We start from the raw sequence: 16,948 nt of genomic DNA on the forward strand, positions 1-16,948 counted from the left end.
TTCACAACTGAAAATACTTTTGAATTATTTGTTGGAAGTGGCTCAAAGTTGTATCTGTGTTCAAAACTGTACTTTTACTATCATTTGGTTCTTCTCCTTTTGTACTTTATGTTGTTTGCATGTGATTAAGAGGAGGGAGAGTGGGGGAATATTGTAACCACATAAGAAAATCAGATCAACTATAAAAATAATAGAATCCACAAGCTTCAGTGTTTCAGATTATGAACATGTGGAAGAAAATCTAAGTATAACCATTCATCTTCATTGGAATCCAACGTAATGCAGGAAACGTGAGTGAAAAGGACAGCAGAAATCAAACTACCCCCCCAGGCAGCATTCCCTATCACTGGTAACAGTGTATAAGCTGAAAACAATAATAAGCATAACAATTGTTGGAAAGACAATGCACGAAACAAAGAGCCTTAATGAAAACAGGTGAAGGTGAGACTGAAAACATGTATATCAAATGAATATGGTTAGCCAAAAATAGCCAACAAAACTAAAAATAGTATTCCTTGGAACAAAAACAAAGAAAAAAGCCTCCATTATTAATACGATCAACATAGTGGTTTCGAATAGTATAGTTGAATTATTCAAGAGCATGAAAGTTTATATTGGTAAAAAAATTCATCAAAGTCAACTGAACTGCATACTTGTAGGAAAATAAAATCTTTACATTGTTCGCAAAAGTATTTGAGAAAATATTTAGGCTCAAATGTATTAGCCTCATTGCTCTTTGCCGAAGTGGAAATAAATTTCTTTTTCAATACAAATAATGGCATTCATGATCTTCAATTGGATCTTTGTTACTATAAATAGTAACATTTTTGAGTGTCACTACAGTGTTAATAATGAATTTATCCTAAGATCAAATGCCATCTATACTTGTCTTACTGAAGCAAAGGTATCAAAAATTCATATATGAATAAAAATCCTCTTCTTTTCTTGAATCAACACACCAACACAGAAAGCAAAAAGTCGCATGAACGATTTCAAAATAGTGAATTTTCTAGTGCTATGTTAGTCACAATCTTAATTTGCACTATTTTAAATAGTCCCAAAATAACCATGCAAAACCCATCTTACATATTTTTGTTATTATCCTTGCAGCGTATAAACAAAAAGCACTTGAAGCATAATCATAATTGTTTTGAATTATTTCAGTTTTGATTTGAATAAATATTGAATGGTATTAGCATGAAAGTTACAAAACATATAAACTGTTAGAAACATTGTTAAGAATATAGTTCTGTCATTTCAATTAAAACAATAATGTTCGTTTCGAACATCTTTAACAGAAATAAAAATCAGCTAAGAACTTGAAAAAAAAATCATGACAGCTCACGCAAGAAAAATCAAACATAACGTTTCTGCCTCAGAAAGAAGAAAACTATAATTCCTGTAAAAAAAAAATTCAGAACTGGCTCTCATAACAATCTAATCGCCTCTAAAGTAGCAAATAAAAGAAATCATTAACTAATCTAAGACTATTTATGACCTAACCATTTAGCCCACTGCTAGTGGTATGCAGTAATGTAACTGTGCTACTTCTAGACCTGGAATCAGAAGAGTTAACTCATTTAATAATTTTGTTTGGACACTCATTTCCAATTCACCGAGGACCACCTTTCAACAGGTTTGCTACGATTTTTGATTATGAAATTCCCTGACAATTCCAGGTTTTCCAGTCCAAAAATGAAATTTTTCCAAACATGTTTATAATCATGATTTTTGCTTTTGAACCTTGTGTTTTTCAATTCAATATATATAATCCGTTAATTATTGTGAATATTCACTTTTTAGCAAATTTCATTCTACACACACAAGAACACGTGAAAATTCGAAGAGTAAAATGTAAAATTACAATCGGCATCAAATGTATTGGGCATCTAGCCTTCAGGCTAAGGTAACAGAGGTACATTATTTCACTATAACAGATCTCCACAATATAAAAACAACAGAAAAAGTTCATAAACCATACACAATTTTTCATTTTCTGGCAGATTTATACTGTCGTAGAAAATGCTGCTTTTTTTGCTTATATTTATAAGTACACAGCATCTGTAGAAATTTTTGTTGCATATAGGAATTCCATAGGAAATGCCAACAAGACTAAGATCTATAAAATAGACGATAACCTCATCTTCACCAACCTTTCCAATAATTATGATCATATTGTCAATGTACTTTAGTTATCAATCAGATATCTGGACTAAGCTTTACTTTGATATTCTTTCTAATATCTATTATGATAAAAGTGAAACTTATTACAGAAATTCAAAGGAATCATAATTTTGTTCAAGACTGAGAATAATAACAAAGAAACAAGTTTCTAAACTGAATCTTTTTTGGGAGTGGAATCATAAGAACCAAATCCAGAAGGAGAAGTGAACTGCTTGTTCATTTTGCAACTTTTTCTCTTGCAGGCTCCAAAATGCACGTAATTTCCAGACGATCTGCAAAATTCCCTGACATTTCCCCGTTTTCCACGTAGCAACCCTGAACTAATCTAATCAAAAGAAAAGAAGTTTGTGACAAATTTATATACTCCAAGAACACCATGCCTCACTTCGTAGAAATTTTTACCCATTCACACACATTTTTGTTAAAATAAAATATCCTCCTTCGATATAGTGAATTTTGTTTCTATCTGCAATAACATGAACTATTTTATTTAACTGGGGAATTGAAAGTTTATTTACTTTGCTTTTATTCAAGAGAAAAAAATCCTTCAAATAATTTTAAGGAAATGGGGAAAATAAATAACAATAATGAAAAAATAAAGTTTCTTCCAGTATCAACTTCCAGTAACTCAAAAACCTGGCAACGTTGCGACACTAACTTTAAAAACAACTTTTCACCAAAAAATAATGCAAAGAGCATTACGAATTTCTAATGTAATAGGAAAAAATATTTAACGAAAATATTGGGAGAGTGTAAAATATGTAATACAATCATCTTTAAATTTTAATTTCTTAACACAATTGTTTCAATCCATTAAAGCCCTTGTTCCCTTCCATTTACAAAGTAAATTTTTAAAATGGGTACCATATATATATATAAATATGTTTTGGCATATAATCCTGAACTTCCTTGCATATGGTTAACAGAAGTTACTTTGATGAGGCATTTATTTCATGGATTTTTTTTTAGTGAAAAACAATATAAACTAAAGATAGATATTTCTATATAGGCTGACTTCAAAGAAGAGCAATTCACTTCATCGGGCAATAGTTTATTGAGAAAGCAAAAATTCTTTCTTTGTTTTGACAAATATTTTTCGGTCTATTACCTATGTAGACTGGAAACATTTGTGGGATAGGTAAAACTAACAACCGGCTTTTATAATATATGAGTAAAAATTCAGGTGTACACTTAAAACTGACAATAATATAAAGTAATATTTTAAATATAATAACTGTAGTTTGTGGGAGAAATTTTTATCTTCATAACAATAATGTTATGAATGTACTAATGTACTGAATAATAACAAATATTTTTGACAGCTATTACCTGGTAATGTAAAGATCTCATGAACAACTATAACATTGCATACTGAAACTAAATCTGTAGTCAATGTCTGTACTAAACAATTCTGACATGAGAAGCTATGCATTTAGAAATCTAATTAGAAAATAATGTTGTACTTAATTAACATAGAATTAACTGATCGGTTATATTTTATCCAGTTTAACTAATATGCTAGTTTTTCTGAAATGTCTTACATAGTCTGCTACAATCTATAATTTTTGTATTGGAGACTATGAACAAAAACTATTTGCATTCTACTCCCAACTGCATTTGATCTAATGACATGAACAAGAAGTTTGTCAAATGTCAAAGCTTGTAATAAGCTTGTATTAGGTAGAGGGTAACTTGCATTTTCCAACACAAGCTGTAAGACATTCTCTAATTTACTAAACACTGCATAACTTTTACCATGTACAATTTGTTATGCATTAAGTACATTTCTTGCGCACACGTTCCTATTTTTCTAGTTTAACAAAGTTTGTTCCAAGCCACTTTATATGCTCAGTTAGGCTGATCGGCACTGAACCTATCGTTGATAATGAGATTCGAACCACTGTGCAATGTGTCTCCATTGAAGATCGAACCTGGGATTCCTGATCACACCACCACTATGCCATCAAGGAAGCCTATCTTCCCAATTTTTCTCTGAAAACTGAATTCGAAACTATTTCACGATGCATAACTCACATGTGCCAACATGATACATATTTTGCTTGCAGTTTACTAATCTTCAGAACACTATTTTGGGCATTAACAAATAGTTATTAACAATTGGCCTGAGTTTTTGTTTTAAGTGCACTTTATGCACAGGCTGATCAGGACTCGACCTACAGTTTAAAGTGGGGTCTGAACCACTATATGTCTCCACTAAGTATTGAACCTTGGACCCCTTGATTACAAAGTGATGGCGTTACCACTATGATATCAGGAACTAGTGATGTTGTGCATTAATGAATTCTTAATCTGTATATAACTATCATTTGTCACAGCATTAGAAGATGGCAACTGGTATGGTGGAAAAATATAGCAATAAAATCTGAGTTTACATTCTTATAGGGAGTGTAATTTACTTAATCTCAACTTACTAAAAAAGTTAGTGAAAATAGGCTTAAAAAATCAATTTTGATATCGCAACAATACTTTACCTGAAGAATATGAACAAGCTAACAAAAAAAAAACTTTTTTGCCTCAATGAAGTAATCGACTCTCTTTGTTAATTACTATGTACATACAGCCTATGGTGTTCTTGTACATACTAAAGTGAACAGTGAATCTTAAGCAATGTACAAAGCACCAAATGTGCCACACAATGATACCAAAAAGCTAAGTGTTACAGTAAGAACCAATTTTTCTACCTCGCTCTGGACTTAGGAATAAGGGATGCGGATAAATGGGAACAAGGGGTGATGCTGAAATGATACAGGGGTTGAATTTAAAGAGAGGGTTGATGGGGTGTATCAATGTGGGGGAGGTATCAAACAGTTAAAACAACCATGCCAGAGCCTAAACTACTTTCAGTAAAAACAAAAGCATGCAGCCCTTCCCCAGGGTTGGATAACACAAAAATAATAAATAATGAAAAAATAATGTTTACATACAGGTAGGTACAAAACTGGCACCTGTTCATACTTATTCCATCTTTCTAGTTCGATTATTTTATGTTACTTTTTCTATCTTTGAGTTAATCGCGACCAATAAGGTGCTGAACAGATGACAAGGATTCGAACCTGGAACCTCTGGCTTCATACCACTTACTATGACAACTCTACCGCACCGCTGAGGCCAACATTTATTTGTTTCAGTAACATTCGATGTATTCATTAAAAAAAAAAGTTTGCGATGTCATTGTCGTCAACATATTAAAAATGGGATAAAATCACATGCAGCGTTTTGTCCTCTAAATTTTCAAACTGCTCTTTGCTCTTTCTTCAGGGAATTTTTAACCATGTTTTAGCCTTTCTATGAGTCTTCTTTCATTTTATTCCTGAAGAAAGATAAGAGTTCAGTCCAAAAATTTGGAAGACAATACAAGGCATGTTGCAATTTGACCTAATTTTTAATTGGTTGTATTATATTTTTTATTTGAGTTTTGTTATTTAGCATCACTTCACTGCCACTTTTGGCTAATCATGATGATGAGAATGAGTGATGATATGATGAAAGTGATGAAGGAACACTTGCAAAGAACACCATGTTGGGATTTGAATCCGGGGCACTTGTTGTCATAGCACGCTTTGCTAATCACTCTGCAATGGAGATCGGCAGAGGTATTGGTAGGACGTGTAAGTCATAATATATGAGTTACGCCTTTATATTCTTAAGAGTTATAAGAAAATGGTAGAATCATAAACTCGATGCATATTTATAGAAATATCAGATTCTATTTGCTTTCATATTTAACATAATTTCTGTCACTAATCACAGTACTTGCACAAAACTGTGAGTGTTCTTCATAAAAGTGTAACAATTTTGTACCTGTTTCTACTAAAACAAGACATAGTGAACCTAAAACTAAAAATTAAACAATATGTCACTAAGGTGCTGAAATACATTTACAACATGCCATAAACTACATGTCACAATACTAATCTTAAGCCAATCACCCCCTAAATTTATTTCCCTTTTTTTTAATGTTTACAATTAATGAATGAATTTGGGGATCATAGACTGTCCATAACTGGACCAGTGTTGACATCATGAGGATACATTCCCCAAATTTCAAGGAAATTTTTTTTATGGGGTAAACAATTCCTTCCCTTTATTCTTGATGACAACCACTGAAGCTAAATTTTTCTAAGGTGATTTACTATCATTTAGGAATTACACTGCACGCTGACCATAATGATCGCTAAATTTTAAATTTTTCTATTTCTGCCACTTTTGACTAATTATAACAATAGAGGTTGAGTTATGATTAGATGACATAAATGAAGGGACACTTGCAAAGAAACACCCATGTCCAAGCTGGGATTCAAACCTGCAACCTTTGGTGATGATAACATGTGTTCTCTGCTTAATGCACTAAGCCACTTAGATGGCTGATATGGGCAATGTGTAAAATCGAATCTTGCACTATGCGATACTACTTCCTACCATCAGAGAAAAAATGACTATCTCAAAGTGGGAGATGGGATAAATTATTTTTCATTACTGGAAAGAGAGTGGCAGAGTTGCATCATTTTAAGTCCACTTTATGAACAGAAAAGCTAATCGGAACTAGATCTACAGTTTAAAGTCGGATCTGAACCACTATGTGCCTCCACCAGGTATCGATCAAGGGACTGAACAAAATTTGTGGCAGTACTTCCTACATAATTACTAGAATTAAAGAATTACCACATCTCTAACATTTTCTCAGAGGCTCCAAGAGGTAGTGAACTCTGGTCTCAATCATGAGACAAAATAAGAACAGATACTACCAAACAGAGATCTGTTTGGCATGCCTTGGACCTCACACAGATTTTTCATTTCTCATTTACATTGACCTAACTCATGATTGTACTTTGCTCACATGAAGCAATCATAATCTGAAGTAAAACCACCATGTTAAATTGGCTGCTAAGATGGTGCTGACATCTGGAAACCCATATGAATAAACATGTAAAAGATTTTGGAATCTCATTTGATTCGATGATTTTCTTTTAATGTGCGCATAAATTTGAAATCCTGAAACAAGATGTGGCAAGCAACGATTCACCAAATAACTATCATGCACACCACTATCCCTAATCTCACATTCAATTCGCTATTGTCATTCAAACATTTTTTTTTTTTTTTGGGCAAGTGAACTATGCAGTGCCATGCAGAAATCTAAAAATAAAAAAGATAAATTAACAATGAAAATCATATGTACATAGTGCTCATACAAATTAATGAAAATGCAACATACTATTTATTCAAGTCTGATTTACAGGTTGAATTTTTTTGTTTTGTTTTATGCTCATGATTGAAGGAGAAAATGGTTTTGTGTTTCTTGTCCGTACTCTGTGCACTGTTTCATTTTTTAAAATTTTGTATACCATCTACATTAATTGAGGGAAAAAATCAAGGCTTTCGCACTCACAAGAATAAAAAATAATATTTTTGCCTTGAAATAACATTGCCAAGCATTGCGTGTTGCCATGTTTGTGTACCCAAATCCCTCAACTTCTACTTCCCCCCCATTATCATGAGGATCCACTCCTAAGGGGATTGTTTAGCAACCCTTGCACTTGCAACTGTGTGCTTAGAAAACTGTGCTTTCAATAGCTTTGGAAACTTGCAGTGTCTCTGGTTCTTGTTTGAAAGTAAACAATGAGAACGAAACACAATTGAGCTGGCCACTGATTCATCACTTTGAAGCTGACATTACAGAAGGTACCTCATAATCAAAGCTATCATAAACTTTCCCACTTATCAGAATCAAAGGTTTCATAAACTTTCCCACTATCAGAATCAAAGCTTTCATAAACTTCCTTGCTTATCATAATCAGAGCTTTCATAACTTTCCCACAGGTCAGAATCAGAGCTTTCATAAACTTTCCCACAGGTCAGAATCAGAGCTTTCATAAACTTTCCCACAGATCAGAATCAGAGCTTTCATAAACTTTCCCACAGGTCAGAATCAGAGCTTTCATAAACTTTCCCACTTATCACATTTTTGACATTTCATTCAAATCTTAATTTAACCCTTAATTGTAAATGTTTTCATCCCTTTGTAAATCAGAATTGAAATTTTAAATAGCAAAAATAAAAAATTCTAGCAAGTGCAAGAGAAGCAAGTGCACTGATCTGAGACTTGCATCGTTCTAGCAGCCACTGCCTTCTTGCGAAAAGAGAACTAAACCATGCGGTGCAACACACGTACAGAGTTCCGGGGAAGGGCGGTGTAGGTGGGGGGGTGTGAGAGTGGGAATGGCGAGGCCTGAAGTACCCAGTGCTGCCATACGACCCTTGACTCCGGCGCGATGTTGAGGATGGCGGCAGGAACGGGTCCTGTTCATCTACTTGGAGGTAGTCTCGCCTGCAATGAGGACCAACACTACTTTCAACATGTTATTTTAGTACTCTGCGAATGATTTATATGTTATATGTATACATATTTATATAAGATAGCGAATAAACTGTTGTATTACTACAGTGAGCATATTATATAATTTTTTTATATAATTATTATCCTAAATTTTAGTTTGTCAACACAATTGGTATGAAATGAAAATATGAATCTTATTTGCAGGTCAAATGTCACAGGATTCCAAGTACAATTCAAAACCTACATCAGTTAACACCCTTGAATACATTACGACAATATAAAAAAATAATTTTTACATATATCCTATTTAAGAAGTAAACATGCACCTCTGTAAAAGTTACGGAATCAAAGATTCAAAGTAAACAAACAACAAAGATATATCCAAAATAACCAAAAGTGGTTGGCCAAACGTTAGGCTACAAATGGTTGGCCAAATGTAAGATACCATTAAACAACAGTGATTTTGGCCATGGTGTGAATGTAGGGCCAATTGGTGGTTCTTAAGTTGTGCTAATGTACTGAAAACTAAAGTATGTTTGTGTTATGACATATGTATAATTTATTGTGAAGCCAAATATAAACTTTAGTACCAATTATTTCTGTAAAATAAAAATGTACACAATACTCTCTCACTCAAATGATATCATAATTTCAAGGTAGCTTTCAATGATAGCACAAAACACTTTCCAGAGGTTTTACTTAGTTTTACACATTTCAGGGATTTAATCTGCACATTAATATTGTTTATTTCATATGTACGAATATAGATAATGAACCACTTTCATAAGAACACCTGTAAGAATGTTCTTTTTTTAATATAGCTAAAGAGACAAATCGTAAGCAATTCCCAATACGGAAATATTGTTCATCCATAGCACCTGACAAATGACTGGGAGACTGATTCCTCCAAGTTACGAATAGCTTCTACTTCATTAAGAAATGTTATATTTTCAGTAAATCAAATATAGTTGAAACAAACATAAAGCATATATAATTTTTCCCGTCTTCTTTCTTTTCGTCTTTTTCCTCTCTTGTTACTATTTTTTTGTTTCTACTACAGCTAGAACTATCTATCTATCTATACTATGATAGTATAGCATACTCAGAGAATAGTATTACGGTATGTAATACTGAAAAAACAGTATTAATTTGTTGTTCTTAATTCTTGTGACCATGGTCAGCAAATTACATGATAAAAATTCACATCCACAAGTGAATGGCAACATTTCGTGCAAGTCTATCAATGTCAGGACATCTGAAGGTTATATATGACGTTAAAATCAGGGTTGAGCCAATACTGATACCAATTATATCTATTTGCTGCAATCTAAGTAAATTTTAAAATCAAAATGATGGCTCATTTGTCAACTCTCCTGACATACCATCATCTGCAATATCTTGAACCATATTATATTATTACTTTCAACTAGAAATCGATCACATTGTACAACTATTGCTGATTGCAAGTACAAACTGCTTTAACTTACAAACTAACAGTGAATATTCAGCACCTCACCTCTTCCTGATGTAAATCCATGTGTGGGAATCCACCCACACAAGCACTGTGAAAAATAATCCAGCTGCTGCAGACGAAACAAGCATGAAGGTCAGCCCATACCTGATGGGAAAGAAAATCGTTGGCATCAGCAATTTCATAAGCAAAAGCTATGAGTAATGTAGACAATATGTTCAAAAATACGTATTATTTCATGCCATGTGTTGATCAGATCATTCGAAAAGTCTTCGCATTCAGGATTTGAGACTTTTATACTAATAATTTATTGAACTTGTCAATATAAATACATTTGTCAACAATACCTTAAAACACACAAAAAATAATTTGTACACTGAGGTCAATAACATACTGACAAGAGGACAACCACTTTCCACACGTTGAAATACACAAAAATAATTCTGAAACTAAACATGATACGTGTGATGTGATGCTCCCACTTGTTGTGACAAATGTCTGACCGATTTTCGTGGAGATCTAACCATTTGTTGCTGAACATCAAGAAGGAATTCCTGTGTGACTTCAATGTCTATCATGCACTGAGCCCATATCATGAAATCAGTGTACAAGATCATACACTGCGCTTTTATCTGGTGCCGGATCATCAGGAAATAGACTTCTCTATTTCTCCACACATCTTGCACATGACAAACTCAAAATATGCTTCCAATAAAGTGCTTCGCTGCGTGCACGTAAAAGGCATTCTTGACAAATAGACTTGTTCCTCAGGGTCATACCAATCCATACCGACAGGCTTGCCTACTCATCCAGATGAATGCCTCAGTAGCTTTTTTTACTTTTTTTTATTTATTAGTTGCTTCTTTACCAAAGTATGAGTGCAGAGACTTTTCGAACGCTCTGTAAAATTCAAGTAAAAGGGAGTAAATTTGTCACCTATGCATTGCAACAATGCCATGAAGCAGACTCCTACATACTGTTGTACCTCTCTGTGCATGCAGTGTGATCAGCACCATGCTTCAGCTGCCTTCAGGTACTTATTGATGAAAGGCTGTGTAACTCCAGAACCACTTTTGCAGGGATACATACTTATAGAAAAATTCCTGCCCGAGATAATGAAGCCAAGCCTCCCACATAATAGTCACCAACCACAGCTAGGGAACTACAGTGAGACTCCTGGCATCAAAGCATGATGTGCTAACCACTCTGTTACAGAGGGAAGCTACAAAATTTTTGCTTCTTCTCAAAATTATATTGTAAATACACCCCTACATGCCCAACCTATTTCTGCCCCAAAAGTTCGAGCAATAACTTTAAGTCGTTTTGTAGGCCATTTTCCCAAATTTTTAAGTTGTCAACTTCCATGTTGGCATGGTGGCTGAACATGTTAAGCCGTCGACTTTCGATCTTGCCAGCAAAGCTTTCAGTTTCATCAGTTTCATATCATCACCATTCATCATCATCATTGCATTTAGCGAAAAATGGCAGAAAAGCAACACTGAATAACTAAAATACAAATACAAGCTCATCAACTCCTAAGCCATGGCCATAAGTAAAATAAAAATTACTTATACTCACAATCCTATATCACAGACACTTTTCACTGCCTGCCTGTATTGTCTATGAAGAGGTCTGCACTCCAAAAGAGCAGCCAACCCTGACACAAGACGATCTGTCAAGTTCACGGAGGTTGTCAAGACATCCAATTTGGGATGCAACTTGCTCTGGTCGTAAAATTCTTCTGCAATTTTAGTAACTATTAGTAGACTTGATTCTACTGCATCGACCGCCCTCTGGCTCTCTCGAAGCCTTTGCGTGAAGGGGTTGCTTTGGGAATCCTCGCATCGAATGTAGTACTCCAGAATATCTCGTTGTAAGACGGCGGAAACTTCAAGTTCAACGTACGAGTCTGGAGCCACACACAGGTCGCCAAGTGCCTGAAATGGTGACAATTCCAACATTTAAGCTTTACGACATTTTAAAACTTAAATTACAAGGAAAATTATTTCAATCTGACATAAATTCAAGTGAATATAGTACCTATTGCATTATTAGCATGCAATGTTAATTGTTTACGTTAAGAACACCACACATGCTGCCACTATAACTATGTCCATTGAACCGTGGAAACTGCAGACTGCCACTGCATGGAGCATCACCACATTCAACACACATGTTTACTTCATTGTATAAAATCAGTTTTGCAATGTGAATTGACAATGGTAATGGGTTTTAAAAACAGCCGCAAAGAGCTTGAAAACAAGACGAAGGTAGTATTTGTAGGCATGGGCATCGGGAGGGGGTCGAACAGGTTGGTGTACCCCCTAGAAATTAGCATCGTTCATTTAAAGATACAAGAAAGCTGACAGTTTGTTACTCTTATCATTAAGAACAGAAATAAAGTTCATTTAGTTAGTATTCGAACAGAAAACTCAAAGTAAAAATGCATTGGATCGAAAAAACATTGAGTGAAAAATACAGGAACGAGGTTATATATTCTACCATTTCATCCAAAGAACAAATGATTCCACAGATTTCAAAATTCTAATAATTACAGTTGTAGGTGAGAGGTCACACAACAAACTTTATGAAAAAAATTCCCCTAACATTTAAAGTCTTTTCTTGAACATGACGTGCTAAAGTTAATATCAAAATGCATTTTAGATACTAAGTACATAAAATGCAAAAGAAATAATAGAAAATATGTTGTGCTGGTATTCACTCATTTGGTGGATAGAGTCTGCCATTTATATAATTATTATTATTTCAAATAAAATTTATTATTGCTAGCTTATAATATTTATTATTGTAGGTAACAGTATGGTACAGGGAAAACACAATTCTTCAAATTTACAGGAGAAACTACTTACGGAACTGAGTCTCTGTAGACTTTTGAAAGCTCGTGGAAGTGTTTTCTCCCTTCGTTCAACTTATTTGGCCTGTAAATCATGTATTTTTCGACATGTGCATACGTGCATGGTTCATGGGGCTATCTGTGCATGGTTCGTGGGGTTTTTGAACCCAGAAAAAAATACAAAATGAGTAACATGAAAGTAGGTATTTTTCGGTGAAAAAGGTTGCAACACTGCAAACCCACTGATCATCGACAACGCTAGTCAAGACTTCTCCACCATATTGTGTGTGAAAGGAACGAACAATAATTACTCTATATGTGTAAAATTGAAGCTATCATCGTGAAAAGAAGCGAAATCCCACCTTAAACAATGTTTCGCAATGCATAATAGGTAAGTACGAATGTAAAAAATGACTAAATGAACAAGTGAAATGTGTTTTCCCTATACCACACTGTTACTATTATTGTATAATAACATGCATAATCGTGTTATATTAAACTTTTATCATTTGTCCCCCCCCCCCCCACCTTGCAAAATTTTTTGGCAACACCCATGTTTGTAGGACTATCCAATACTAAGAAAAAGTTATTTCACAAAATTCATAAGATTATTTTTTTGACAGACTTTAAGAAAATCTGAAAATTAAGAATTGTATTTAAAACCTTTCTATCTGCACCGCATCACGATCGGACCACAAGTTTTTTTATTTATGGAATTTCAAAGAAAGCAGTAATTTGGAAAACACAAAAAAACTGGCACTTGTTTTGTTCTCATGACAATAAAAAAATTGAAGGCATACTTGAAAAAAACAAAACATTTGGTCACTATAGCTTAACACAGAATTGAATAAGCTAAATTTTGATTTGGAGTCCAAACTCTAGTATCCATAATTTTTAATCCGATAGTAGGTATACAAATTCTAATACTACGTTTCGAGATGGCACCTCTACTCTCGTCTTCAGGTGAAACAAATTTCTATTTACCAATGATAGGGATAGAATCTACAACAGATCTGAGATTTTTCTACAAATCAGGTGAATGCCAGATTTGTAGTAAACATCATAGGTCTGTCATGGGTTTGATCCCCACCACCAGCAAAAACAAATTTCTTCACTTGAAGATGAGAGAAAAGGTGCTCTCTTGAAATGTAGCGTTAAAAAAGCACTAGATAATGAATGCATAATGTCCAATTGACATTTGCCGAGTGGTTAGCACATTGGGCTGCGATGCCAAGGGTCCCGGGTTCAAATCTCGCTCGGGCTTGGTTGTTTGTGAATGTCCATTCATCAATTTCATAATTTCATCACTCATCCCCATTTTCGCAAATTAGCCAAGAGGCACAAAACGTGAAGTAAAATAAACTAAATCAATCAATCAATCAAATCCAATTGTGATTCCACGCCAGTATAAAACCATTGTCACTAACATACAGAGAAGTATGTCATTATTAGCAATGCAAGTCTGTCAAGTTACAGGAAATTGTTTCTTGAAAGTAATATGCTACTACAAATATAATATGCTACTACATACATAAAAAAAACCTACACATCTCTCCCACTATGTATAAAATTCCTTTTTCCTACTCACCACTGAAGATGCCAAATACAGTGAAGCTAGTAACCAGGATATAATTACTGCAAATAACCCAAACACTGAGAACCTGAAAAAAAATAGAAGATAAAAATATATTATTTGAGTGATTCACAGAGAGTTTTGCTCTTAAAACTTATTATAATTATGTTATAATTAACAATCATAGGAATAAACAATGATTCGTAACATAGAATTACTCGAAAATGTCATCAGCCTTTCGTCATGCTTTCTACATTGAATGATTAATGACGGGAGAGTGAATCAGAACATTTATACAGCATGATATTAATTTTTTTTTTGTCACAGTAAGCAAGATGAGGGGGAAATGTTCACTTTCACAAAGAATAGCAACCATTACAATTATGCTGTATAAGGAAGCTGATTGATTATGTGTGTACCAACAGATGTTTTTTGGGTTAACAAACCTTTCTCATGGTGTGTGTGTCTGTTAATTAAAAGAGGAAGGTCCGAAAATCTAATTGAAAAATAATTATTTGTATATTTTATGGGCACATCCTTAGCAAGACAAAATGTCATGTCCTTTGTTTCCAACTTCTAAGAATATACAATGAAATGCCATGAAATATACAAATATTTCAGAATTCTCCTTCTACTTTATGGTTGGTACAGAACTTGAACTTGTTTTTTGATGCAATGTTTTGGGAGAACACACGCTCCATTCATCAGACATTATAACAATATAACAAGATTTTCTCTCACAAATTGTTGCTTATTTCACAGTTGAGTTATTGGGACTCCAACACTGAAAGAGCATTGACAAGATTCTGTTAAATTTATCTTATTTGCTCCAAAATGAAAACTTTGACATATTTATATAGACCATAAGTAAAAGATGAATTACAACACATTATTAAATGTAAAAATACATTATACATTGTTATGAATAGAGCCCGGATTTGTAAGCGAAATGCATATTCTTTTCCAGACTTCTAATGGTAAGGAGAAAGGTTATACTTCATATTGATGAGCTATTTAACTAAGATTGAAAGTGCTTATAAATGCTTATTTCTGCAGGAAACTGTTATGCTTGCTTATTTTATGATTTTGGTTTAAAATAGCATATTTTACCCAAATCTGTCATATTTCAATCCTATTTCAATCACACAACGGCACTGGGATGACGAGATCAATGCTTCTAAATAGCCGCACGGGAGAAAAGACATCCAAGAAAAGATACAGTACATCCAAAATCATTTTTCCAAATTACCTAATATTATAACACAGTTTAAAGCTCGAAATAATCCATTGCAACATTCGCTTTCTCTCATTGATGAAATTTCAGTAACGTTGTCTTCAGAAACTCACAGTGTTGGTAAAATTGTGTCCGACAAGCTCGGTCAGGTATTACTGAAAAATCCCGGTTACAAAACACAGTGTCAAATTTATAAAAATATTTCTGGTGAAGAAACAGACATTGAAGAGGAATTCACTGAAGAAGAACTGTGGTGTTTTTCACATGTGCCTGTGATGTCATGCTATGTGGAAAGAACATTTTCACTGTACAAATCATTCTTCACTGACAGACACAGGAGCTTCACACAAAAAAATCTCAGGCTGACCTTTATTTATTTATTATTTAAACACTACAGGTAAATGCCCAGTTACAGTTTTTGAGGTTAACTGAGTTCAGTTTACATACATATTGACAAAACAAGAATTGGAAAGAGAAAACAACAAAGACAAGGAGAAAAGAACTACGTATAAGATGGAACAGAATAATCATTACATAGCAACAATATATAATACAAGGGTGGTATATCATAAAGTATACAACATATTTGGTTACAATGCTATTATATGCAGGGTTCACATAATAAGTTTGCTTTTACGTCTAAATAGATCGATGTCAGGGATCCTCATGGGATCCGTTTCAGCCATCCTGGTTCTACCACGTGAAATTTGGAAGAGATCATTTCTGGGTCTTAATTTTGAGTATGGAACATAAAAGTTTATTTTTGCGAGAAGTGCGGAAGAGTCTATTTTTCCATTGACAAGTTTCTAACCTAACCTTCCTTACATACTGTAACAGCTTTGAAAAAGATAAGAGATCTAATAAACAAATGTTATTTAGATTTTCCTGTATTTGTTAATGCTTATTTTGGTACTTATTTTTTTCATTTTTTGTGCTTATTAACTTGCTTATTTTACTGTTCGATTGTGCTTATAAATCCGGGTCCTAGTTATGAATAATATAATTAATGAACAACAAGATTATAACCATCCAGAACTATTTTACTAGATGCGTAATAATAATAGAAATATGTGATCCTTAATCCACTGACAATTAAACACATGGACGTCCGGAAAGGGGGGGGGGCACGCTAAACCCTGGAAAATGAATGTCCAACTAAAAATTATATATTTCACATATAATTTCATTAAAGTCACAGTAATTTATGTTAATTATTATAAATTCGTTGAAGAAACATGATAATTTCAGACTGAAGTAGTGTTTTTTAAGTGGAC

The 16,948-nt window shown here is 33.8% G+C and overlaps 1 protein-coding gene across 8 annotated transcripts in view; it reads right to left on the reverse strand.

The window, feature by feature from the left end:
- Positions 1-16,948, reverse strand: part of tty (tweety) — a 189,916-nt gene that overhangs the window by 11,423 nt on the left and 161,545 nt on the right. For 2 of the 8 annotated variants that reach the window (XM_083125491.1, XM_083125492.1), the window contains 4 exons: positions 14,456-14,528; positions 11,592-11,950; positions 10,059-10,160; positions 8,378-8,551 (listed from right to left, as the gene is read on the reverse strand). In XM_083125491.1, the coding sequence (XP_082981617.1) occupies positions 8,378-8,551; positions 10,059-10,160; positions 11,592-11,950; positions 14,456-14,528 (708 nt within the window). Of the gene's footprint in view, positions 1-1,503; positions 1,557-8,377; positions 8,552-10,058; positions 10,161-11,591; positions 11,951-14,455; positions 14,529-16,948 lie in introns of all 8 variants that reach the window. The other 6 variants (XM_083125496.1, XM_083125494.1, XM_083125497.1 and 3 more) reach the window with 6 other exon arrangements.

The sequence above is a fragment of the Lepisma saccharinum genome, chromosome 7 (assembly GCF_977018435.1).
Source record: "Lepisma saccharinum chromosome 7, izLepSacc3.1, whole genome shotgun sequence".
NCBI lineage: Eukaryota > Metazoa > Arthropoda > Insecta > Zygentoma > Lepismatidae > Lepisma > Lepisma saccharinum.